This window comes from Epinephelus fuscoguttatus, linkage group LG15 (assembly GCF_011397635.1).
Source record: "Epinephelus fuscoguttatus linkage group LG15, E.fuscoguttatus.final_Chr_v1".
In the NCBI taxonomy this organism is placed as follows: Eukaryota; Metazoa; Chordata; class Actinopteri; order Perciformes; family Serranidae; genus Epinephelus; species Epinephelus fuscoguttatus.
The window spans coordinates 7,999,431-8,025,781 of record NC_064766.1 but is presented as its reverse complement, the minus strand read 5'-3'; the positions used below and the strand labels follow the sequence as shown (position 1 = coordinate 8,025,781).

At 40.3% G+C, this 26,351-nt stretch overlaps 2 protein-coding genes across 4 annotated transcripts in view; one reads left to right on the top strand and one right to left on the bottom strand.

Moving 5' to 3' along the window:
- pappa2 (pappalysin 2) overlaps positions 1-11,456 on the top strand; it is a 110,818-nt gene extending 99,362 nt beyond the window's left edge. The window contains exons 26-27 of the mRNA XM_049597469.1: positions 6,161-6,259; positions 9,844-11,456. Of these exons, the coding sequence (XP_049453426.1) occupies positions 6,161-6,259; positions 9,844-9,990 (246 nt within the window). The 3' untranslated portion in view covers positions 9,991-11,456. The remainder of the gene's footprint in view (positions 1-6,160; positions 6,260-9,843) is intronic.
- A 1,479-nt stretch (positions 11,457-12,935) lies between these two features.
- astn1 (astrotactin 1) overlaps positions 12,936-26,351 on the bottom strand; it is a 568,467-nt gene continuing 555,051 nt past the window's right edge. For all 3 annotated transcript variants that reach the window (XM_049597470.1, XM_049597472.1, XM_049597473.1), the window contains one exon: positions 12,936-16,968. In XM_049597470.1, the coding sequence (XP_049453427.1) occupies positions 16,731-16,968 (238 nt within the window). In that variant the 3' untranslated portion in view covers positions 12,936-16,730. The remainder of the gene's footprint in view (positions 16,969-26,351) is intronic.

Here is a 26,351-nt window from a genome sequence, read left to right as displayed (position 1 = left end):
ACATGTTCCCCTAGAAATAGCCAATGCTAAGAGGTGGAATATTTATGTTAGCGAGGTGTGGGGTTGGCTGCTGCTGCTTTGTATATCTCTTTTACACTGATTTGAAGGGAGTTACTGTGTAATGGTAATACACAAGCCAGTTGACCTTTTAATTACCCATATGGAAAGAAGGTGCACAGTCAGCTCTGGCTGGTTTAATACTCTTCATGGGTCTGTGGAATTAGGTATATGCTGCCTGGAGGGGAATGTAAATAACAATTAACCCCAGCATGATCCCTGACCTCAAAATTAACCTCATGTGGGTAACGTGTGGGGTCCACTAATTTTAACGGTCATTAGCAAGGAAAGACATGTATGTGAAATGGAGCTCAAACCCACATTAAAGGTGCAGTCAGCGATTCTAATCCAACACACATTTTTTGTCAAATACAGCAAATACCTTCTCTCAAAAAATAAAAAACTATCTGGTGTTCTTTAAATGGGAAACAAACAAAGTGGCTTGTATGGAGCTACACAGCACAATGCCAGCTAATCTCCCTTTTCCACATCCTCACCCGTGAGGATACAAGGTACACCATGATAGTAATAAAACCTAAGTACACAATTGCTGACCTCACTTTTGAAGCTGTGATATGGAAATATGAAAAATTCAAATAAAACTGACAGGAGGTTAAGCAGGTCAGCATTATGCCTGACTGTCCTAAACTATAAAGGTAATGCTCACACACTAGTAGTGATTTGGGTGAGGCATCTGGTGCAATTGCTGGTAAAGTATTTACTCAGAAACAGAACGATTAAATAGATTTATTTATGCCATGGCAGTTTAGTTGGGAAAGGCAAGGGGATTTGTCAAGTAGGGAGTTCTTTGAAGTGCAGAAATCTTCTCAGCAGCTGCTCTCTCCCCCTGCGCAGGTCAGGTAGAACCCTAAGTCTTTGAAATGACTCCATCAGCTCATCGGAGAAAGCCAAAAGTATCTTTGGCACACAGCAGTTGTTTTCATATTGCTGGCACTTCAGGGAAACCCTCAAGCTTTTGACTGAAACATTAAAAAGGTTTTCATCATGACGTGTTTGAGATTCTCTGTAACTTAAATTCCACAAATTTGCGTGCCACTTCAGAGTTTATCCAGAAGGACTCCCACTCTAGCCAGAGCACTGAAAAAAAAACAGTTTGAGGAACTGTCATCAATATTCTTAGTAAGGTGAAGCATAACTGAACACTCAAATCAAATGACATCTGTCTGTCTACTCTGTCTGCCCTAGTTTAAATAAAAGGTCAGCTAAATGAGCTGTTAAAGTAAACCTCTCTTGCTAAATTAAATTCAATGAGTGTCAGTTTGTCACATTGTTTATCCTGGAATGCCAAGAGAAGCAAATTTCACTCCATGTCTCTTCAAAAAGGCTCCAAAAGTGAAAGCCATTTCTACTTGTGCAGCAGGTCTCAGGTGGTTTATCAAGGCTGGGGGGTACAATTTTCAGTGAATGCCTTCTGTGACCTTACATGAGAAATTGAGCTGTTATGATCTTCTTCATTCATTCATCTTCTAACCGCTTCATCCTCTTGAGGGTCGCGGGGGGGCTGGAGCCTATCCCAGCTGACATCGGGCGAGAGGCAGGGTACACCCTGGACAGGTCGCCAGTCTATCAACCATTCACGCTCACACTCACACCTACGGACAATTTAGAGTTATCAATTAACCTAGTCCCCAATCTGCATGTCTTTGGACTGTGGGAGGAAGCCGGAGCGCCCAGAGAGAACCCACACTGACACGGGGAGAACATGCAAACTCCACACAGAAGGGCTCCCACGCCCGGGATCGAACCGGCAACCCTCTTGCTGTGAGGCGAGAGTGCTAACCACCACACCACCGTGCCGCCCGCTGTTATGATCATGGACTTAAAATTATGTTTAATTTACTTCTTCGAGCTGTCACCATTGGCGTGGAGACCTGAATGAATCCCCAAACTGTTTGGTTTTTGAAGGCTTAGACACACCAAACCAACATGAAAGAACTAGCAGCAATGAAAGCTGACTGTTGCATCACCTCATGTAACCTGTGTCTTGGCCAAAAAGTTGCAGGTGAACACACCGCAAAGACTACAGCTGACATCCAACCAGCACGCACCTTCTGCGCCTCTGTGAGAGGAAATAACTCTCCATACCAGAAGACGGCAGGAGTCTTTAAGTGTCATTGAAAAAGGTAAATCAAGACCATTTTGATGTTAGTTAGCCAGTTAGCACAATATCAATCCAATCCAGTGTTGAAGGAACAGAGCATATTTATCATGCGCCAGTAAACATTAACACAAACCGTCACGAAACATTTCTGCTAAAGGGCTCAATGGCTAAAGAAAAATAATCATACCTTATGTAACAAGTTTTTTCAATCTCACTCCCTCTTGACTTCAGCTGTTTTTTTTACTTTCCTCACTTCCACTTCTCATGTGGTGAGATGAATGGCCAATCAGAGTGATTTAATTCACCGGCAGGCTCTGTCGTCTCTGACACCAATTCAGTATGCTTTATCCTCAACATGCCAAAAAGGGCCGACGAGGGCCAATGGTGTGGGACACACCGCAAAGGCTAGGGCGACAGACGCTTACCGACGGACCAGCACTGAGCGACGACTGTCTGGCGGTTTGGTGTGTCAGGGCCTTTAAATGTAGATGTAGACAATATTTGCCAAGTAGCTACACCAATTCTAATACTTTATTATATTCTTACACATTATGGTATCCAAAAATGTGTCTGTTCACTCACCCCCTCTAAACCACCCGTGCCTGCCCTGTCTTCACTTTCCTTCTCTCCCTGAATCATCTGGAGCAAATATGAGATTATTAGTGAACGTGTGCTTATTCATCGATGTAAGGTGGCCAAAAAGAGTAATGATAGATTTTTACTTCATTTTATTCTATCATAGTTTCCAAAAATCACACCATTCTCACTCACCTCCTCCAAATCACCTGTGCCTGCGCTTTCTCCAGCTTCCTTCACTCCTCCTCTCTCCCTATGTGTCCACTGTCAACATGAGATTCTTTGATAAACTATTGAATTCTGGTCATAGTTGAACAGCATGTGGCTACATGAAGGATAGCTGTTATGTTAGGCAAATGTAGACCTTCTGAAGCTTTAAGTTGATCCTCATGTAATGCCATGCCTCCTCTGCTCCATCTGTCTCTTCTTTCTCCTTTTGTTTTGCCCAATCACAACAAAGGGAATGAGACATAAGAAGCGGCATGTGGTTAATAGAAGAAACTTCCATAGAAACACAGTGATGGAACCAGCTACTTATTTTCACTTTGTCAGCTTTTTTTTCCCAAGGAAATGAATGAATGAATGAATACTTTATTTGTCAGAATCACTTCTGAAAATTTTCTTGCGTCCAAGACACTTGTTTCTCGTGACAGAAAACTACATAATATAACAGACAACCAGACAAAATGTCACATCAGACAAAGCATAACAAAATATGACATGAGACAACCATCAGACATGTGACTTGCTATATGTAACCTCATCAAAGTGGCTGCAGTGCCTCCAGGTCCCTACCCTAGCGGCTATTAAATGCCCCCCTGCCCTGACAAACCCGACTGATTCAACATTTTAACAGACTGAGGAATCAAGGAGTTCCTCAGTCTATTTGATCTAGCTATAGGGACTCTATATCTCCTGTCACTGTCACTGTACCTTTACATGGTTATTGTTATAACTCAGACACAGGTAAAACGGCCAAAGTGTGAAAATTAGTTTTTGAGAGACAGCTGGAAGCTAGTATTAGCTGTTTACTCCTGTGGAGTGTAAACCCTACGTACCCCAGAGTCACTTTGATGTTCAGCTTTTAAATATTATGAAAATACTAACTATGCACTACATTTACAATATGTGTGCTATCATTCATACTAGTATGAATCTTTTCAAATGCACTGAGCTGTAATTACCACGTCTCTTTCTGAGAGCCTCCTGGTTCAACACATGCAGCTTCAGTGGGACAATGTGTATCACACAGTAATAAATTAAGTTTTACTCGAAGAAGACGTCTAACGCACACGTTAAACAAACGTCACAGAGAAGTGTGCTCTTGTTAAATCTGCTCGAGGTTCACTGTTGGGCTGCAAATGAATTCAATTGGTACCATATTTTATGCTCATTATAAGAGAAAAATATATATAAATTCATATATTTACATTACATACATTTATATATATATATATATATAAATGTTTAAACATTTATATTCACATGTGCGATCTGAACAGCTAACTAATGTTGGCACAAGTGGGTAGTCCACGGTCCAGTTTTAAATATCCAAAGAACTTCTATAAAAATGAACTGCTTGGTAGCCAGACCTGGAGACTAATTAAGACAGGCCTGTATTTGTCAAAATGTGTAGCCACACGGGGCTAGTAAAAGAGACTGGGGTTTAATTGCAGTTTTACGGAACATTATCCCAAATTTTTCCAACAATGTTGAAAGCCTAGAGAAATCTGTAATTTTATTCAGCGTAATGGTGGGTTTCATTTGGTTGCCTGTCAATGCTGCCATGTCCTTTTCACCCCTTCTCGTTGCTTTAAATTCCAGGGAAACATGGGAAACACTAGATGATATTTTGTTGTAAATCACAATGTCAGAATTATACTCAATAACAGTAATGCAGCTTTTCTTCTACCACACAGCCTTGTGTTTTTATGAATTGTGTGCCATTTTGGTGCACAGTAAGAGACCTAGTTTATTTATGTGATATGTCAATATCGGTCCAGTTTTCTATGATGTGCTACTATGACAAGTGGCTCCAGCCAGCCAGCAAGCTAGTTCATACGGCAGTGTTATAACATTACAACATTAAACACCCTTACAAAGTTATTTTTAATATGATTGTTTTGACCATGGATATCAATGCTGAGCTACGCCAGGACTTAATTTCTACATAACATAAGCTACAGGGGTAGTCAGCTCATCTAATACTAATGGTAAGTTAGCAAGTTAACTTGCAGCAATTTCATTAGAATGATATGTAGGCCCAAACAGAATCTGCAGATTTTGTAATTATTTCTAGCAGTAATCCAAAAAGAAAATCTATGGAATTCTGCCGAATTTTTTTTTCTCTTAATGTGATACCTAGAATTACCTTAAGCAGGTTAAAATGACTTCTTAGTAGATTATAGTAAAAACTTAATCAGAAATTCATTTAATCATGAATACTTAAAAAATTTAACATTTGTTGGAAATGTCAATCAACACAATGCCATTAGAATGGATGGGTTCAATATGAAGCAGAGAGAACAGACATTAATTTGCCAATCTACTAACAGTCTATTAACAGTAAATCTTATTTTTGACATTGCCTCATAGTACACCACTAACTTTGATTTTAATGCTAACTGAATACAACACGATTGTCACACACATGCACAAGGAGGGGGAGGAGACAGTGACAACATCCTGAGTTTAGAAGCAGCATCAATATTCCTAAAATCTGCAGGAAACCTGCTGAGTTCTGGGTCTGATGATATGACATAAGGTGAATAAACATAACCTGAATAAAACTTTAACATATTAGCTCGTCCATAAACATGATTTCTGCCTGAGTTGTGTCACATAGATCTTCATCTGAAATGGGGCTGTTTGAACAATGAACTCCCATGATCCCATGCTACTTCATGATGTCATTAAAGTCTCTTTCATCATTGTTTTGATTGAGAGAGCCCATACTGTGCATTATTACTTATTGATTAGTAAATTTGGCATACCCCACATAAACAGTACAGCATGTGATATCTTTGCTAAACAAATCTCTGACCTGCTTGTGCACTGAATTGACCTGCCTCCAGCTTATTTAATAACAGAAGTCACCCCCTTTCTCATTGGTTGTTGCATAACCTTTGTCAGAGCAGCCAATGAGCATGCAGCTGACTCTCTGGAAGGACTGAATGTGCAACTTGGAGTGGGCTAAATGCTGAGCGAGTATTTATTTTGACATTTGTTTCAAACAATTTAATTGTATGACAATATCTGCCAGTTATTGAAAGTCTGTTTTCTGGGAAGATGTTTCTCCTTTTTTTCTTCTTCTTCTTTTGGCCTTCCCGGCCCTCCATGCTGTGAGGTAAAATGATCTTTCGGGGAGAACATTAACACTGTTTCTTGTTTATAACTTGTGTCTAGCCTTTTGGAGGGGATGGCTGGTGTGACACCATCAACAACCGGGCCTACTGCCAGTATGATGGAGGAGACTGCTGCCCGTCCACACTCTCCACCAGAAAGGTACACAAACAGACATTTCCAGCGCTACACCTCCTGTTTGCCATATTTACACAGGAAGAGAAAGACTAATTTCCATCGCTTTTATACCATCTGTTTTTGTTTTAATAATATAAATATATTTTGGAGAGTATTCTTTCAACAGATATTACTTACAATATCTGTCCGCTTTGTTTAAAAGGTGGCAAAGTGTTGTTTGGCTCACTCCAGGCCTCCATCTTGCAATCAAGATGGAGCTTAGAAGCTGAAGCAGGATTCAAAGCCAGATTCTTCCTGTTTACAGTAGTAGAAAGCCGTCTCCTTTGGCACGAGCGCCGTGCCACTACGCAGGAGACTTCCACTAAGCAAACAAACACAGATCCCTGCTACTTTCCCCTCTCTCCTGTTAACGACTGCGACTATTTAGTCTCCCTCATCTGTACTTAAAACAACAGAGGAGACTTGTGCCTTCCAGCTTTTCCACTCAGATGGTAAATAAGCAGGTTTTCACCACCCCATGCAGCCATACACTTTCTCACCTCTCATATTAAGCCTTTGCTCCACTGCAGACGGGACTAGTCAGGGTTCAGGACGTCAGAACACACATAGCTATGGACATAATATCTTTTCTCTCTCTTTTCCTCTCTTACTCTCAAACAGTTTCAGGTAGTGGTGGTCCTGAAAAACCCAAAGCATCTTTAGTGGAGATGTTTTTCTATTGCAGCTCTGCAGTGTGATGTAGGTCTTTAATCTAATTTTAAAACCAAAAACATTTAATGCGGGCCTAATCAGTTTGATAAATATGTTGGATATCTTAATGTTTATCCATCCTAACACACGCTCCCTGGTGATAGCTTGTTCGTGCTCGCTACAAATGCAAATGCATCACATTACACTAATTGCTCTAAATGATTGCTGTATATATTGGGTGGCTAAGAGGAATGGTATGAATAATAATGAGCAAGCCCAGGTCGGGCAAGTGGTGGAAACCAGGCCACTCATTCCCTCAACTGCTTCTACATAAACACATCTTTTTTTCCTATTTTTCTGTGCTTTCATGAGAACTTCTCTCCCATGTAGACATTTGTTGGGAAGTAACCCCCCCTCCTCACTATACCCTATTTGGCTACTGTACAGCCACATATTCATGACACTCATTCAGGGGGCCCTGCCTATTAATTCCTACGGCCTACAGTTGGCCGAGTCCCGGCTGTCTCCTTCATGTCCGCAGCACACCATGACTCACTGGCAGCTCTTTCCTAAAAGGAGAAGGAGTTCAGCGAGTGTGTAGCTGCCATCGTAATAAATGAGCTGCCAGACTGCCACTAACTGCTCTTTTACAGGGAGAGGTGGAGGTGGAGGGTATGAGAGTGGGAGCAGCGAGGTGTCTGACGGTCTGCAGTTTAGTCGGCCACTGTAAAACAGCAGCTCAGCGAGCGGGGGTCGTTCTGAGGAAGTGAACTAAACCGCTGTGAGAGTCAGCATCCTGACTGCCACCACGGCTCCAGCAGAGCGATGAAGCAGAGGGGGGGGTGATGAAGAGCGGTGGTTTGTTTACAGAACTCTCTGTTTCCCCACCACTCGACTTGTGCAGGTGTAGGAAATTACAGGTTTTTAACACAGCGTGACCCACATCGCAAGTTTCCCCTGCTGCCACACAAGAACATTTTGAGAGTTGGAATATTTCATGCCTATTTGCTACAGTCTTGATCAAATACCAGTTATAAACACACACAGATGACAATGAGGCGAGTTCGATTTTAACCTCATTCTCCAAGTAACATGGCCACTTCACAGATTGCTCCAGTATCTGGCAGGATAAGTAACCCGCATCTGAACTACATCAAATATTTGAATCAATATTCATATCTATTTGTGTCTGGATCAGTCTAATGGGGCCAGCTGCCTCCTTTTTATGGAGCTCAGGCAGTATTGGTTTTATTTACTGGGGTAGTTGTAGTGATGACAAGGGAGGAGGGATACACGAGAGATGATTCAGGTGGGATTCAGTCATTGGCCAACAGGGGAAAACTCCAGAAGAAAAGATCTGAGCTGCCACACCATCTATGGAAACACACAATCTTCCTTTGATTTGTTAACTGGAGTCTGTGTTTTAGTCCAACACAGGGCCAAAGTAGTAAAAGCAGCAAAGAGTGAACAGAAGGAAGACAACGAGACATGATTTTTTTCAAAGTTTAAAGCTTTTGGTTTTGATTGCACGCAAGGTTGAATTCATCACTTTAAAACGTTTTCTTGTCACATGAGTTCTGTTCATGAATATATTGCAGTAAACAGCGGGAAGGCAGCAAATCCAAACACTCCGAAACCGCCAAAAGGGTTGGCTTTTGTTTCTCTGGATGAGGCAAAAACAAGCCCCTTCTTTCCTTCCAAAGGTTGTTAGGAGGCATCAAAGGTGGAGTACTGCTTGGCTTGTTCTGCGCCTGCATCAATGAATCAAGATGGAGCTGTTAAGGAAACATTTAATGGCCGCGCCAATTCATCTTAAATGGGACTGCTGGCATTTTGAGTGAAGCTTGGGCCTTCTGCAGCTCGTTGAGAGCCCTCAGCGAAACTATTACCCTGCCATCAACCCCCGTCTCCCTCCAAAACTGAGTGCAATCAGCAGTGAAGGCCGACAAGCTGCTACCTCCCACTCTCCTTCTCGCCTTGCTTGCAGTCATCCTTATTTTCTTTCTCTACCTCCCACCCTCCTCTCTCCCTCTCCCTTTCTTTCTCTCAATCTTCCTCTCACTCCTTCTCTCCAGGAGCGAATGTTTACATTTCTTGCAACAGACTGCTTCGCGGGGCACCAGAGTTTATTTTGCAACCTGTGGTGATGGCTCGCTTCCTAGACAAGAGCTGGCAGCCTCTTGTTGTTGATTCTTAACATGTGTTCATCCGTTCACCTCCACGGCGGTGTGTTCCTCCCTCCTTTCCCCCTGAAGACCCTCAAGGTTTCTCGCCATTCAAAGGCCACGTTGAACCATTTGACATCATGCGCTTTATCGGCCTCCAGGGGGCCGTTGGAGCTCTCTTTGAAACTGTGAGGAAATACAACAAGTGGACTAAGACCACGCTCGGGTTACTAAGCGGTACTCACCTTTCAGCACAAACAGTGTAGAAGTGGGGGCAAAATTTTTCACTAGCTGCTAGGTCAGTTCAAGCAAATGTATTTTTTATTGTCTGTTTTTGCCATTCAAAGTCGTGCTCTTTGCTACAGTTGAAATGTAACAATCCTATTGGGAAGCCTCCTCAACTAGTGCATTTTTCAGTGACTCTGCTTTTACTGAAAGTCCTGATGTAATATTTCCCTTTACTCTGCTGCTTTTCATCCTTCTTCTTTAGGCTTTAGTTCCACCTACTTACACTGAAACAGGCCATATATACGCACAGCATTTTATCATTTCATCAAAGACCGTCTCAGGAAGTCTTAAACAGGGAAACCAACCAAATGGAATGTGTGTTTTCTTGGTTTAGTCATCCATTAAAAATGACATCTGCACCAGACAGACACATCTTGTGTTTTTGTTTGAATCCAGCCACAGATTGAAAGATCTATAGTGGCTCCGGGAAGCTGAGCGCTCAAAGTTGTGCTTGTTTACCGACAGGTCATTCAGTTTGGGGCCGACTGCAACCAGGACGAGTGCACTTGCCGTGATCCGGACGCCGAGGAGAATAAGAGCAAAGCCAAGAACTTGGGAGGAGGAGGAGGAGGAGGAGGAGGAGGAGGTGGAGCTGGAGGAGGAATGCAATAAGATGGAGGGATGAAAGAGGCTGAACTTGTGTTAAACAGAGTCAAACCGCAGACTATATGCCACAACAAACAAAAAAAATATTACATTTTAAACATTTGTAATGCAGAGAACGCAATTGAAGTCAGACATCATCCAGTAAAAAGACATTTTATTTTATCATCAGCAATCTTAACTGTTAAAAAGCATCACATATGAGTCATGGTGGTTTAAAAATGTCCACAAACATCCACACGTAAGTATATTGTTTTGTCTTCCTGTTAAGAAGGGTCATCTTCACTGCTGGGTTTGTGTAGGAGCAGAAAAGCTTATTTAAAAAATGAGACCCAAACTGAGGAAATGCTGAGGTCCAGTTCAAACAGGGTTAGAAAGCAGTTTATCCACTCCTGTACAAATCAAGTCATCATAATTGGATCAAATCACTGTTGTAAATGGATTCAAGTACTTTTCTGGACTTGATTAGTCTTGGGATAAAGAAACCAAAAGAACTGGCTGTGCCTGAAAACTGTTTCAGTGCATGCACAGCCCTTACAGCAAGGGCTACTGCTACCAACTGTGTTTACTGTAGCACCCAGTTAGAGGAGAAACATCAGCATCCCATGGAACTATTTCAATGTTTCGCCATTATGTCACACTGAGGCCAAAATAATTCAGTTTTTTAACTCGTCTGATGGCTATTCAAAAGCAAATGAGGACTAGTCAAATTTAAGTCAAGTGGGCAGAGGGAAAGAGTCACCTGATTTCTGTTCCACGACACAGAAACATTACTTCAGAAAAACCTGATGCCTGGCAGACCAAAACAAATCATCCCAAACAATAAAATTAGTCACAACCTTCATCATCAAATCCTTCTACAACACGTAGCTTGTTAGAAATGTAAAAGGATACATATCTGTAAAGACTAACATGTATAGACTAATATATTTGGATCACCTAACATATCTAATGAATTAGTCGCACAAGTCAACACTCTATTTATATCACAGATCCAATAATACAGACATTTATGTGTACCCTACAGCACGTGCACAGGGCTCCCCAAAGTGTATTTTATGTGTTCAGCTGTATTCACCAAAAAAAACATGTCATACAGATTATGTCAGATATTTGTAATCATAAACAATTACGTCCAAATTTAAATGGGAAAGTCAGATATCGACTGTGCTGAATTTCCACTGAAACAAAAACGCACTTGAAATTGGAATGTTGGAGTCGGCACAGCAGTGGATAAACCAAAAAGATAAAGACAAACATTAAGATAAAAAAAGACTTTTTGGGAAGCCTAGGCATATCTTTTGCACACAGACTTCAAACTTCTCCTGCTTGCATGTTTGTATGTCAGGTTCTGGTATCCATTAGCCAGAAATGATGAAGTACCCCATATTGTATCTATAAAAGTGTAATCATGTTCTTTGTGATATTTTACAGTACTTTATACTCTATATGAAATAAATAGCAACTTTATATCGACCCTTATAATGTGTTTCTTGGTCTGATTTATGTTCATGCACAGAAGACGTGTCTTTTGTGGGTTTCTATCCATGTACAAATTATATGTTACAATGTTAAAACAACATGTGGTTGACTTGACAGTACACACACACACGCACGCACACACAGTTTTGTCTATTTTTGGCCTTGCTGTATAACTTTTAGCCATATGATGTCTTGTATGACTCACAAATGAATACACATGAATACTGGGACATTCTCCTCAGCAAGTTTAAAGGGGCAGTTCACCAAAATAACAAAAAGAGAAACAGACGATATTAATGTGAAGGTATAAATTCAGTATTTTGACACATCTGCTACTGATAGTCTGAGTATTCCTCATTAACTGACCACAGTAGAAACAACAACCTGTGACTTAAGTTCCTACTGCTACTGAAACTTAACAGTCATACAGAGGCCTTTCTCAATCTGCATTCTTGTTTCTACTTGTGTCCATGGACTTGTAAAACATCATCACTCACATCCCAGACACTGTTCCAATTCAAAGTCTACATCTAGCCAAATACAGTCCAAATGTTCTTACTCTGCCGGTTTTATTGAGACTCTGGGAGCTGAGTTGTTTGGAATTGGGCTCACCAAGTATCCCAGAATGCATTTTGCGCCACGCAGTGATGATAACAAGGCTTTAGAGTTTTGGTATTTTTTCAGGTAAGAAAGTAAAAATTCAAAAAATCCAACAAACTCCTATTTGGACATTTGTTCAGATGTTTTTTTGACATGTGAGGGCCTGCTGGCTGTGTGAGACCGGCTGCAGAGAGGACTGGCTGGTCTATGTCCGTCATTATCCCGGTGGGAACACTTTCGTTTAGCTTTTTGGTCCTTTACTTCAGGCTCTAACCCCCCTGTAGCTGTTTGATATAAAAAGCCCATATTTGTTGCTGTCACGCTAGTTGTCTGTAGGATGAAGTTCATGTTGTTATTTCACATTTCAATACAAATTAACAAATATATTGAAATGAAAAATAAACGGGGTCTATATAAATGTTTTAAACATACATTACAGATAGGATAACAGGCATATCTCTTCACTGCATCTTACTGTCAGCTATTTTTTCTTTGGAAAAGTCTGCTAGTGAACCTTCTTGTTCAGATCATTATATCAGAAGGTACAGTTGTGTTAAAGTGTCAACACTTTAGCCGAACTGCTGCCCCAGTTGCAGATTGATTGTACTGCATCCCCCTGTCCTCAGGAGCGTGGACTCCAGAGTTGAACTTGCCAAGTTTGAACTCCAAAGTACGCCTCAAGAGTACAAATTCATGTTCATGAATTAAGTCATTTTAGAGCACCAGAAAGTAGTGCAAACAAATAAGAAGAGATTTCTTCTGGGCTCTGTTGGATTCTAAACGGTTAAGGATTTCTACACAGCCACTTTTCATAATATATTCTTTATTGTTCTTTGAAGTAGCAAAGATCAAAGTGAAAAAGTTAAGTGTATGATAGCCACAGACAGTATAGACAGAATAATATCATGCAGATAGTAGATGGTTGGTTCACATTTCTCTCAAAGGTCAAGAGCTCTCCATGTTGTTGCCTTTTTCAGTTAGTTTGGCATTTTACCAATTTTGTATATATAGTTTTTTAACCAACCAGTCACTTACAGTTCATGACAAAGGTCTAATCCAGTTTCATTAATCCAATCGCTAGACTAAGCTACACAGCAGATATAACAGTACAATATTGTATCTACTAAAGCACATGGCAATGTTGTAAAATATCACCTGTTGTACATGTATATACAGAAGAAAAACACTGTACTGTGCTATAATGTGATGCATTTATGAAATACTTTGCCGCCTATACAAAAATCTACAAGTGTTCATTTTAGTATTCACATATGAGATTTGTTAAAAATCAACAACTAATATACATTTGCATTTCTTTGACATCAATCTCCAACATGGCCACTGCACAATGAGAAAATGATAACAGAACAAATAGAGGCCAAACTAAAGTAGAAATATACTCACAATAAACACACGGTATTAATGAGAATGTCTGATAAATCTCTCTAAAGACATTATTGCATGAAGTTTAAACATACAGAGAAGCAGTTGAAAACATTAAGACACTGTTAATTTGCCTTTTCAATACCGAATTATCACTTTAAACAGCGTTGATTGGTTAGATTTTGAAATATGTTAAATTGATAAAGGAAAATACTGTCAAATGGTTTGGCAGTTTTACAGAACATGTAAATAAAATGAGCTGATCTGTGTACTTCCTCTGTGATGCCTGTTTTAGTAAAACTCCTTTATAACAGCTTTACTTATAAATGCAAACTATTGATACTACATTCAGCAGGTTATATCGCTAAAACTTTATGATAATGCTATGTACAAGTTTGTTTTGAATGTCTATACTACTAAAATAACTCCCAGGAGACATCCTCTCTTATTTGTCTTCTATCTTTCCTGTAAAATCTCTTTGACTTCTTACATGCTACCTCAACTCTCTCATAGAAACATGGATAACTAAAATGCACCTGTTCCCAATGTTATCAACCCATGAAATAGCCGTTATCAGTTGTTAAAAGGCAAACCGCATGTACCAGTTCCCCAGATGATGCAAAGGTGCATAACCTTGCTTCAACTGATCTCATAAAAATATGTGAAATAACCACCACTTATTTACACTGCATTACATAGTAGTAGCACAGTTAGGCTTAGGCTTTTAGAAAAAAACAAACAAACTGTTTCCCATTAAAATAACTACATTAGTCACATACAGTTCTATATTAAATTGTAAAGTCGCGTAAATACGTCACGTAACTACATAAAGGATTAAGTACATAAAGTCAAAAGTAAAAAAGAAGTCAACACTGACTTTTTGTTTCACACAGGACACAAACAGCAGTCTCCTGGATGAAGGTTCTAGGTTTGTTTAACCCATCTGCCACTCTGGACTTCACGCTATGCAAACTTTCATGATACATTACGTATCACCACAACGCAATGTGGTATTAAGAGGCCATTTTATGCATTTCTGTGAGACCAGGTTGCCTTGGTTAGGTTTGGGAAAGGATCATGGTTTGGTGGTTGATGTTTGTAACAAAACTTGAGTTACGTATGTAAGTTAAGTATGTTACATAACTGATGTACGTTAGTTAAAATAAATCAGTGTTGACTTTTGGTTTCACATGGGACATGAACAGTGGTCTCCTGGGTCAATATCCCGTGTTTGTTTGACCGATCCATCAACCCCAACCACCTCACTATGTGGACATAATCGCTCTTATGCTACGTCACCTGACTTCCTCCTTTGCTCCAGTCATAATTCCGAGAGCCACCAGAGGTTGCTGCTTAACAATAAACCTGAATAAAGGAGGCAGAGTGGGGCCATATTACCTCAACTTTATGCTCCAGATGACATTTGATAACAGCTATTTGATGGGCTGATAACATTTGAACTGAGTAATAAAATACTGGCTTTTTTCCCAGCGTCGCTACATGACATTTTCCTTAAATATGTTGCACTGCATTGACCTTTTAAGTTGAAGTTTGAATAACAACAAACAAAACCAGGTTTGTACGTACTAGTTCATGAGGCTGACGACTTCATTCAAAATATGTAAAAAGAGAAGTGATAGTTCATAAATGGTTTAAGCAACTCCGCACAATACAGCAGCCAATACCAAATCACAGCTGAAAGAGATACATGACGTTTTAGCCCATGAAGTGTTCACCTGCTGGGTGTGTTGCAGTTGTTTGTAATGAATGCATACAACAAGCATCAGAAGCTGTAAAATATTTACCGATGGTTGGAATGTACCAGTGAAACTGAAGCTCCAGTGAATGTTAAATCTTTACAAGACCCAGAAACTCCTGGATCCATCTTTCATGTAAACTTTACGAGAACAAAGTGTTGACTTTGGGTCAGGAGTCAGGTCAAAGAAGCAACAAGCTCTATCCAGGCTGTGGGATGGATGATGGCTGCCTAAAAAGTCACAATCACTATCAGTTTGCCCACTTGATTGACATCACGAGTTGCCTTTTGTCATTTTTCCCCAAATTTCCAAAGATATGACTAAGTTTGGATTTAAACAGGCACAAAGGAGCTGATGTGTAACCCTTTATATCCCAGATCTGACCTGTTATTATCTGACTGAAAATAAAGTCCAACAAAGAAATAAAGTGAAATAAAATGCATGGTCTTTGTTTGGTTCCTTTACGTTCCTTTAAGCTATTTGTTTAACTAAGATAGTTGCATTTAATGTCATGACTGAATACAAAATGTAAAATACTTTTACTTTTACCCTAATTGCATTACATTTCATTTAGAGATGGAATTTTTCATGCCATTCTACAATTAAAAAAAAAAAAAAGGGGGAAAGTTAGCATGGTGTGCTGTAAAAGGTGCTTCAATTTTCGAGAAGATTTATGATCTTTTTTGGTGTTTTGGTGCTTTTTAGGTCTGTCCATTCCTACCTTGCAATACTTCTACACTAAAAACATTTCAAATTTAAACACATACCTTTATTAACAAAAAGTTCGCCTTGGTGGCTAAGTAAACACTTTTGTCTTGTGCCTGCAGCTGCTTCACAGTAATTGGCTGCATTTATATTTCAACTGAAGCACTTTACAATTTGCTTCTCATTCACTAATGGACACAAACACTCATACACTGATGGCGGTGGGCGACCATGCATGGTCCTGGCCTGACCATCAGAAGCAGCTCGGGATTCAGTGTTCTCTGCAAGGACACTTAACATGTTGACTGAAGGAGCTGGTCATTGAACGGCCAACCCTCTGACTACTAAAGCTTTACTTAAGCTTCACTTGCATTACATACTTCATCTATAGGATTTTGATGTATTGTAAAGAAAATATGTATATTTATTATGCAGTGATACAGCAATCAAAAAGAACAAATAACAGATGATTAAAGGCAAAGAAACAAGGAAGGGTTTTACTGTGAAGCATCTGCAGAATGTGTTAAGTTTGCGTTACTTTCTACTAATCATTGCAAGGGAGGAATGGACTTCAGAAGGAGGTATGAATCAACAGAGTCCCACTTTATTAGATGATTATCAGGCTTCAGAGATCATCTCCTACCTGGAATCTCTGATGAGACTTTTAAATATATTAACCGTTAAAATGGTGAGGCCAATAAGAGTATATGGCGTTTCATTTATAGCTTATGGAAACAAATGTGAAACCAGCATTTTATTTGTTTCTTTGTTGGGCTTGACAAATCTCCTGTATTCCTGTGCACATCCAACCCTTCAATCATTTTACAGCTCCTTGGGCTCACCATAGTCATTGTACATGACAGTGAGTGTCTGCTCGTCACAGGCCTTATGCACGTCCTGGCCCATGTCCGACCAGTTCAACCCAAAGGCCTTGGTGTCAGTGTAACGGCAGGAGAGGAACTTGAGGGACATCCTGCGGAGGCCGATCTTCGGCTCCTGAAGCAGACCCTTACACCACGGGGAGAGTTCATCCAGCTGGGAGAGGATGAGGCCGGCCTTCCTGTTGGGACAAAGTGGCGAAATGATTAAAATGTGTTTTAGTTTGCTTTCAAGGGCTTGATAGCATCCATAAACCTGTCAAAATAAGAGAGTAGGAGCAGAATTCATTCAAAACCAAATGGAATGTAAAAAATATAAATGACATTTCTTATTACAGGTCTGCAGCACAGCATGAACATCCACATGCATGTACGTTTAATGTGATATCAGAGGTTACTACATGGTTGTGCCTCTGTCATATGAAGTGTCCAAAAATAGTTTAAAACACAAGAAACACAGTTTAAATTCAGGCAGAGTGCAAGTCACACTTTTATTAGCTGATCTGCATCAGCCGTTTGATTCATGCTTCATAATCATTGGCTCATCCACAGCTGTGTGACTAAAAAAGTCCATTCATATTAATACAGGTCAACATCGCATTCAGTGAGTCTCATTTCAACCCCATATCCTACTGCAGCTCCATCCACCATCCTGACCTCCTCCTCATGTGGTATTGTTTTGTGCTGTTCATTTGAAATTTGAAAACATTTAATGTTCATGTATTTATTACTGATTCTATTTTTTTTCTGAAAGGTCCCACAAAAAGCAGAGACTTATGTGTCTCTGACTGAACTTGCCGTTTGTGCTGATTACCTGGACCTTGTGTCCTAAAAGCATCTTAACGCTAAGATGATCTTCATCCTAATTTAAGTCACGGGCGAAGATGAAAGATGATCTTATACCTCGTCCTATCATACAGCTAGTGAGCGAATTCTGATTCCAGTTATACTATGAGCAATGTCTTAGGACGAAGAGGGGGATATGATTCTTTTTTTTTTTGTTTGTTTTTTTTATTGTCATGATGTTTACTCCATGCAAATGTGTAAGTCTCTCAGTTATTTATTTATAACTTGGGTCATTTTCTTAAGTTTTAATCATTTCCTCAACTTCGTAAATGAGTCTCTCCTCATCTATGTACACTGCTGACAAGAGTGAAAACAGAAACGTCAAGAACATCAACATTGATTGACTATAGACTGTATAAAGACTGCATCTTGTACATCTTAACACATGGTCTTTGATTTTGACCAATAAAAATAGGTTGAAGGTGGAGCAAGTGCCCAAATTTCACCAAACTAGAACCATGGTGAGTGTTTTTTCAAAGAAACAACAAGTTGCTTAGCCTGTTTGCTGATACATGGAGCAGAACTTCTTCATTGGGAAAAACTGAAACAATCTGGGGACGTATTCACAAAGCTTCCCAGTACAAAGAGTTTCTCCTAGTGATGAAATTCTTAGAATTGTGATGTTTTCTTTTCCCCTGAAAGTTAAGACTGGGTCTTGTAAAGATAAAAGTTATTCACAGAGACTTGTAGACCTTAAAAGTGCACCTAAGGGGAAAAACTTTTAGAAGTAGAGAGAAGGACTTTTAAGAGGCTTAAAATTTCAGAGGAGAAAATGGTGGGAACACATAGAGGTCAGAGAAATATTCTCCAAACACTGAATACAGTGAGTAAATGAAATGCCATAGATTACATTGTGCAGGGATAATACTTGTGGTTGATCTACAGTAATTAGGGGTATGCACGCCTTTCCCACCTAACACAATATCATTGTAATGCCAGAAGTAAAATTCACAACACTAAGATATTTGGAAAACTGGAAAAATGCAACAGTGCAGCAGTGATGACTTGGGTCTGTCTCACTAACAGTGACAACACTTTCACAGCACCTTGCAAGCTCACAAAAGTGCGTGTCTCTGACAAACAATCACATCTGTTAAAAGCAAGCATTACACAAAGCAATGGGGTCAACCACACCTTCTCACTAAGCTAAGTTTATGTCCCTTCCTTGCTCACAGTTGCTCTGAGAAGTTTCCTGAATCACTCCTGAGCAAAGACTCCTTACTTAAAGTTTTTGGGAGTATTTAGAGTATTCTCTGAATGTACGTGAATACGGCCTCTGATATTTATTCGTTCACATCATGTCCAGTTAAAGGAGCAGTGTGTAAGACTTATGGGGCTTTGGTGGCATCTAGCGGTGATGACTGCAGCTTGCAACTAGCTGAAACTTCACTTGGGTAGAATTTCTATCCAAGTGAAGGATATCATTCTAAGGTAACAAAAACACAATTACAGGTACACAATGAAAATTAATATATTATAAATATTCAGTTTCTGACAATATGTCCCCCTAAATCCTACACACTGGACCTTTAAGAAGAGGTGATAGCCATAAGATGCTTGCCTTTCTGACTGTACCAGCCCATAAATGTTGTGAACTGTAGTCTTTCTTGACACCAAATTGCACTGCACCACCAGACTGCCACTGCACCTCCCCTCCTGTTTTGTCACATAGAAAGTCATCCAAATACAAAAAGGGAGCTGGCAGGAAGCTGTCTCATTACCACATCTACTCGTGCTTGTATTGTGGCACGTGTGTGTACTGCCATATTTTGATTTTGACAGAAAGCCACAACATAAAAACAGCACAATCCTCTACATTGGTTGTAAAGGTTTAGAAATACAATGAACTGTGGGAAACACTTGATGCCAAGCATCTGAGAGAAGGTGGAATCTCAGTGTTGATGCAAATCAGCCTTCAGACACATTAGACTGTCTACAGTTCATAAATCTCACTGTAGCCCTGCTGTTGTTTTAGAATGACATCACTGTACGACAGAACCTAAAACCTACCCATCTACCACTGCTTCTCGTCTGAAGGAGCTCACAGGGTAAGGTGCACTGTTACCGACACATTCCAACTTTGACCCAAAGCACACAGTGGCTGCTGAAGGTCTGTGTAGGAATGATGGAAGTAAAACAGTGGAAAAATGAATGAATGAAGAAGTGAATGGCCGTGGCAAGTCAAGAGCTGGTCCTGTGGAGGAAAACAGGCTAAGTGATGGCTGTAATACTGTGAAGAGGCAGAGGAGAGACTATGAAATGCTTGACGCTGTGCTTTGGCCAAACCAGGCCAGCTGAAAAATCATCTCCATTAGTAATATGATGCACAGGGTTCACATAAATACATCTCATAGGGACACTGAACGCAATAAATAACCATTAATCCTGATGCAGCCTGTTTGGCCCTTGTCGTGAAATCCTGTCAAGTGTTTGTCTAAAGTCAGAAAATGGCAGCAGGAGAAGATTTCATTCATTCCACACACACTTTCTCCTCATTCTTCAGCCAAACCAGCACTTCTACAGCACACTGTCCCACTCTGCCAAGCCACAAGTCTGCTGGACGCACCAGAGTCACCAGAGCCACAGCACATTATACTGATGAACTGATGACAAATCAGAGCACCCAGGCTACACATTCAATATGCACCAGTAAGAGGAAATTAATGACCCTACTGATCGAACCAACAAAGAGCATCTGTCTATTTTTAAGTGTTTTTACCTATTTGTAGCTCTAATTCTCTAGTTTTCCCTTTCACATGCACAGCACTTTGAGCAGATTGTTTGGTTTCCTTCCTGAATGCATCAATTCAAATCAGCTTGGAATGCAGAGTGTACAGGTGAAAACAAATGATGGTGAATTCCCAAATATACAGACTTCCACTAATCATCATGGACACTCACTCACCTGGTAGTCATGAGGTAGATCTGGTGCTGATGTGAGGAGGATGATGATGATGATGATGATGGTGATGAAGATGATGATGGTGATGAAGATTGTAATGTAAATGATTATTTTCATGAGTGGAAAAAAAGATGACACTGAAAAGTGAGATGATGGCAGCGAAAGTAATAGAGTTGATGAGCTCATCATCAGGGATAGACATTAACTTTTTTGTCCACCTGCCCTAGAGGCTGACTGATTCCAAAATCTACCAGCCACTCAATAGATTACTATTGTTTTTTTGGCCTGTAAGCGAAGCAAATCTAGCAGCCACTTGCATATTTTACCTGCTAATTTCTAACCCTGCTTTTAAAGGATGAGTTCACCCATATTACAAAAAAAAAGAAAAAAAAAGAAAGAAAGAAAAGAAAACGCTGCATTTCAGGGAAGACGATGTGATATGACTAAAAACTCCAGGAAAGCCAGTAAATGTATCACGTTTTATCATGTGGGGAAGTTATTTTCTCAACTGTTGCATCCAAGGTCTTGAATTAAGTTTAAACTCTGCCCTTAAAGTGCTTTAAAAAGGGAAATTTGAAAGTCTGCATTTTCATGACAGATGGGTAAACCATATTTGATGAGGATCATGTGATATGATAGAAAGCTCCAGAAGAGCTATTAAATGGACCTTTAAGTGCGATTTTTTTCTCACCCAAAGGCCCCGATATACTCAAAAATGGACATTAATGCAGATATTGGTGCGAATGCGCACACTTTATGCTAGAATGGATCTCTGTGTATCCCTCGGCTGCAACGCTTCAGGTAACTCCAGATCTGAGATTTCACTCACAGGAACTTCTCCTCTTCCCCCCCCTTTGGATGGTATTGGAAAATGCCTTGATATTAACCCATGTCTAAGAGGACAGATTTCTAGACTGTATGACATTATTCAAGACATGGGGAAACCCCCTCTTGACCGCCTAAAGGGTTCCTGGGAGGAGGAATTTGGAGGTGAGATATCTGATGAGTCCGGGCACTCTGCAATTATGATGATTCACTCTTCCTCCGTTTGTATTCGCCATGGCCTAATACAGTTTAAAATCTTTCACTGTCTACACTTATGTAGAAATAGACTCGCCAAACTGTATCCAAATGTAGACCCAACATGTGTGAGATGCCATCAGGCACCTGTCACGCTTTTCCACATGTTTTGGTCATGCCCAGCACTGGCATTATTCTGGACCTCCATTTTTTAAACATCCTCTCATATGTGTGGGAAAGTTATTAAGCCGGACCCCATTACTGGCATTTTTGGAACTGCCCCAGAAAGAGTAACATTTCCAAATTCTCAGTCAGAGGCTATAGTCTTCTCTTCGCTCTTAGCTCGACGCCTCATCCTTCTCAGGTGGAAGGCGACTACACCTCCATCTCACACACATTGGGTTAAGAGTGTTATGTCCCACCTTAAGCTGGAGAAGTTTAAGTTTACCACACGTGGCTCCACTCAGAAATTCTTTAAGATGTGGCAACCATTCCTGGATTACTTTGAGAAAGAATTCCCCTCTAGCAATTTAGAATACCTCCTGAACCCCCACCCCTACCTGAGACCTTTTAAGTTATTCTGTATTTTTCATGCACATAACTATTATATATATATAATCTTTATTCATTTTTATTTTATTTTTATTATTATTATTATTATTCTTTTTATTTATGTATTTATTTTAATTAATTTTCTCCTTTTACTGTATGTGTGTGTGTGTGTGTGTGTGTTAATATGTAATACTGTAACAATAATACTGAAGGTCATGTCATTATTGTCTGTATTGTATTTATTGTGGTCTTTTGTTATGGAAACTCCAAATAAAAACAGTTCAAATAGAATGGATCTCTGTGTATGTGGACACACTCACACATGGGTAGTCTGCACTTTCTGTATGGTCAGTTTTTTGGTCACAGTATGGAGCCTGAGAGACACGGACAGAGAACAGGTTTTCCCAGGTGCGCTAATAATATATATACACATACATAATTATTTTTCTGTCTTTTTGATCTTACTGGGTAGGACAGTCCAAGTGTGAAAGGGGGGGGGGGGAGGGATAGAGGGCTAGAACATTTCCTTCATGCATGGGCCGCCTACTCCACCCAGTAAGCCCCCCCCCCCCCAAAATAATATTTTGAGCCTAACCTCTAGTAGTATTTATTCATACAGATCATTTTGGTTTCATTTGGCAGCAAGTCCGCAACCTGATAGCAAACTCAAGCTAGCTGCATGCTTCTGGCATTGAGCTCATGTCTACAAACCTCTAGCCTCAGCACATGCCTGTTGTGTGGCTCTTGTTGATGACTCTCTCTTGGGTCTCTGGCTCTTTGGTCTACACTTCCTCCCTCTGTACATGAAGCCAAAATATCCCAGATATGGGTGCTACCATTTTGCGCTTGCGATCTCATTTGGAACCAGAGTCTGTGGAACAGTGATCAATAAGTGAAGCCCCTTTGACCACCGAAATCTAATCAGTTCATCAGTGAGTCCATGAAGTTTGTGCCAAATTTGAAGAAACTCCCTCAAGGTGTTCTTGAGATATCGCGTTCACGAGAATCAGACGGACAGAAAACCTGAAAGCATAATGCCTCTGGTCCCGGCTCTCACCCTGTGCAGGCATAAAAAGCACACGTGCTATTCAGTGGTGACAGATAGCCACTATCTGCTTTCTTCTTCTTTCTCTACTCTACCCACAGAGGGGAACAGCCCATTGGTTCGACATCCCATTGTTCCGACCATATTAAACCCATTGTTCCAAAGTCCGTTCCGAAATCATCATGATGCCCTGTGGCTAAGGTCTGGTTAGGTTTAGGCACAAAAATCACTTGGTTAGGGTCAGGAAAAGATCACAGTGTGGGGTAAAATGAAAAAGAAAGTGGCAAACAAATAAGCCGTGAGCCTGCTTCGCCTCAAGCATTTCCCAGCTGACCCAGAGCCGGTCGTGGCGCTCCATACGCCCGCCGCGAGCCGTTCAGCACCGCGGACAGTCGGACTAATGGGATGTCGAACCAATGGGCTGTCAGACCAATGACATGGACCCCCCACAGAGCCCACTCCCAGTGATGGAGATCAATGATATCAAAGAGCATGTACACATAAACTGGCAGTGAGGAGAGTGCGTGTTGGTTGCTGCAAGGAGCATGCTGGAACACCGACTTGGTAATGTTCATTACACAACTATACAGACTGAAAGTTTGCAAACATTAGCCACCACTAGTTACTGATCATACCAGAACAAGTATGGCTGTAGCAGCAAAACTACGAAGTGTATCACAATGATTAATGGTGCGTTCTATTGCTCACGAACTTTCCATTTGTAAGAGGAAGGATGTTTTTTTCTTCTTTCAGAAGTTAGATTAGGTTTAAAGGTAAAAATATTAGTCTGATTTAAGGTAGGAGGTCTGAAACTAGACACACAAGCACTAATAACTATGTTGGCATGTTCAATTATACTTTCAATGCTTAAACACAAGAGAGTATATCACTACATAATGTAATAAGTTACACATGGTCCGTTGTGGATTGATTTGCAGTTCCTCCAGATCCGGATCTTGATCCTACATAAAACCAACCATCAAAAGTAAGTAAGAAAAGATGTTTTTTCATTTATATCTTGTGTGTCCCAGTCTCTATGGCGAAGGAATATCCTCTTGTCAAACACCCAATCAAATAAAGTCTCTTTTTATATTTGAGATTTTGTCGATAAGCCGCAATTCTTTGGTGTTTTGAACTTAAAGTTGGCACTGACCGACACACTGTAACAATACAGACACTGTGTGGTCTGTGGCTTCTACAGTATTTCATCTACTGACTCCAAATCAAATGCTGTTCTATAAACATATAGCACATCACCATATTTCCTGGTATGTGTTAGTGTTATTTCTGGAAATGACTGTATTCTGTATGCCACAGTAGGCCACAATTCCTTTCAAATAGGCAAAAAACGTTTAGTCCAACATATTTCTGTGTTGTTTTTGGCATTCCTCTCTAATTTGCAAACTATTTTACATGTAGAGATACATGAGAAGCGACATCCTCTTTGCAGTTACCTGGCTATTACAAGTACTTTGCATACGTTATTGAGTTGTTTTTGGAATCAGAGAGTATTTTGAATGTTATATGTACACATGGGGATGCTCAGCAGGACAGCATCCCCTTTGCATATGCACAAGGACAAAGCCATTACAGCAACTTCTACAGGCTCAGTTAATGCTTCTGCTCTGGAAACTGCAGAGAAAGAAATAACAATTCTAATGATGTCAGTCTTCTCGGTCAGCCTGTCTACAGACAGGAACGCTTGTGTTGGTACTGGTGCTGTGTTGCCATACTGTCATTCATATCATTTTTCTGAAACCTCTTTATGTTCCCAATATTTTGCCACAGATTTCAGTGGTTTGAGGAAGTCGGGATATTTATTTGCTTTAAATAAAGAAAAAAAATGTGGTTTGTTATGCTTTCATTTTTTTAGGAGAGCAGAGGAACGTTTCGCAGGTTCCAAATAGCAACGGTTGTCACCATAAATCCCTGTGCATGTATAGGAGTGGAAAATGGTCTCCAAGATAAAGCATGAGTGCCCCTTAAGGAGAATATCTCACCCCAAACTCTTGTGTGGTTTTGACTGTGCACATGCAAGCAGGCATGTAGAGGCATGTACGTAGTAATGTGCAATACACATATACTGTATACATACAGACCTGCTCACACTTGCATTGGCAAATTTGCATTCGCACATGCACACACTAACACACACAAAAACACTTAAAAGTGTCAGTCAAAACAAAAAACCCACCAAACCTGATATGCACAAATCATTTTCAAAAATACAGACCAGATTAGAAAAAAGACTGAGAATACTCAGACCTAAACTAAAATCTACCCAAACAGACAACTGCAAGACATTTGTCTCTTGTAATGATTATGATGTCCCATGTGGTCAGAGAACATAACCAGTCTATTTGGGTCCAACCTAACAGACATACTAAAACACAGATCCAAGATCTGCAACAATAGAACTGGACCCTGCTCAACCCAAGCAGACTGACTGTAATTTTGCTTTCCTGTCATCTCTCTTCTGATGGCTGTTCAATAAAGGAAAAAAATCGCTAAAATTAACCCTGTCTCCTAAGAATGATGTTTAAAGGGGATGTACTGTGCTCATAGTCAGATTCATAGTATTCTGAGGCTCTACTAGAACATGTTCATGTGCTGTAATGTTAAAAAAACAAACAAACTGATTTTTCCCATACTGTCTGTGCTGAAACATCTGCATTCATCGTCACTGAATGAGACACTCTGTCTCTTTAAGCCCCCCTGCTTAAAGACCTAGGTTGCTCTGAATGGCCAGCGTTTCCTTCTCTGCACCATAACTGAAGGCGATGGCATGACTGTAACAGTGTGTATCGCCATTTTCTACCATGAAAAATCACCAATAAGAGCTTTTAAACCAAAATCTTCAAAATTCCACATGTTCCAGCAGGAATGTCATCAAAACCAGGGAGAACTTTAAAAAAAAATACTGCCGACAAAGTTTTGATATTTCCGTGATGTTAGCATGTAGCTTAATGTAGCAGTGTACTTGCAGCCAGGGGAATTACTGTAATGGATAGATAATAGTGGCATTTTCTATTACAAAAAAACTCATTCATTCATTCATCTTCTAACCGCTTCATCCTCTTGAGGGTCGCGGGGGGCTGGAGCCTATCCCAGCTACATCGGGCGAGAGGCAGGGTACACCCTGGACAGGTCGCCAGACTATCACAGGGCTGACACATAGAGACAAACAACCATTCACGCTC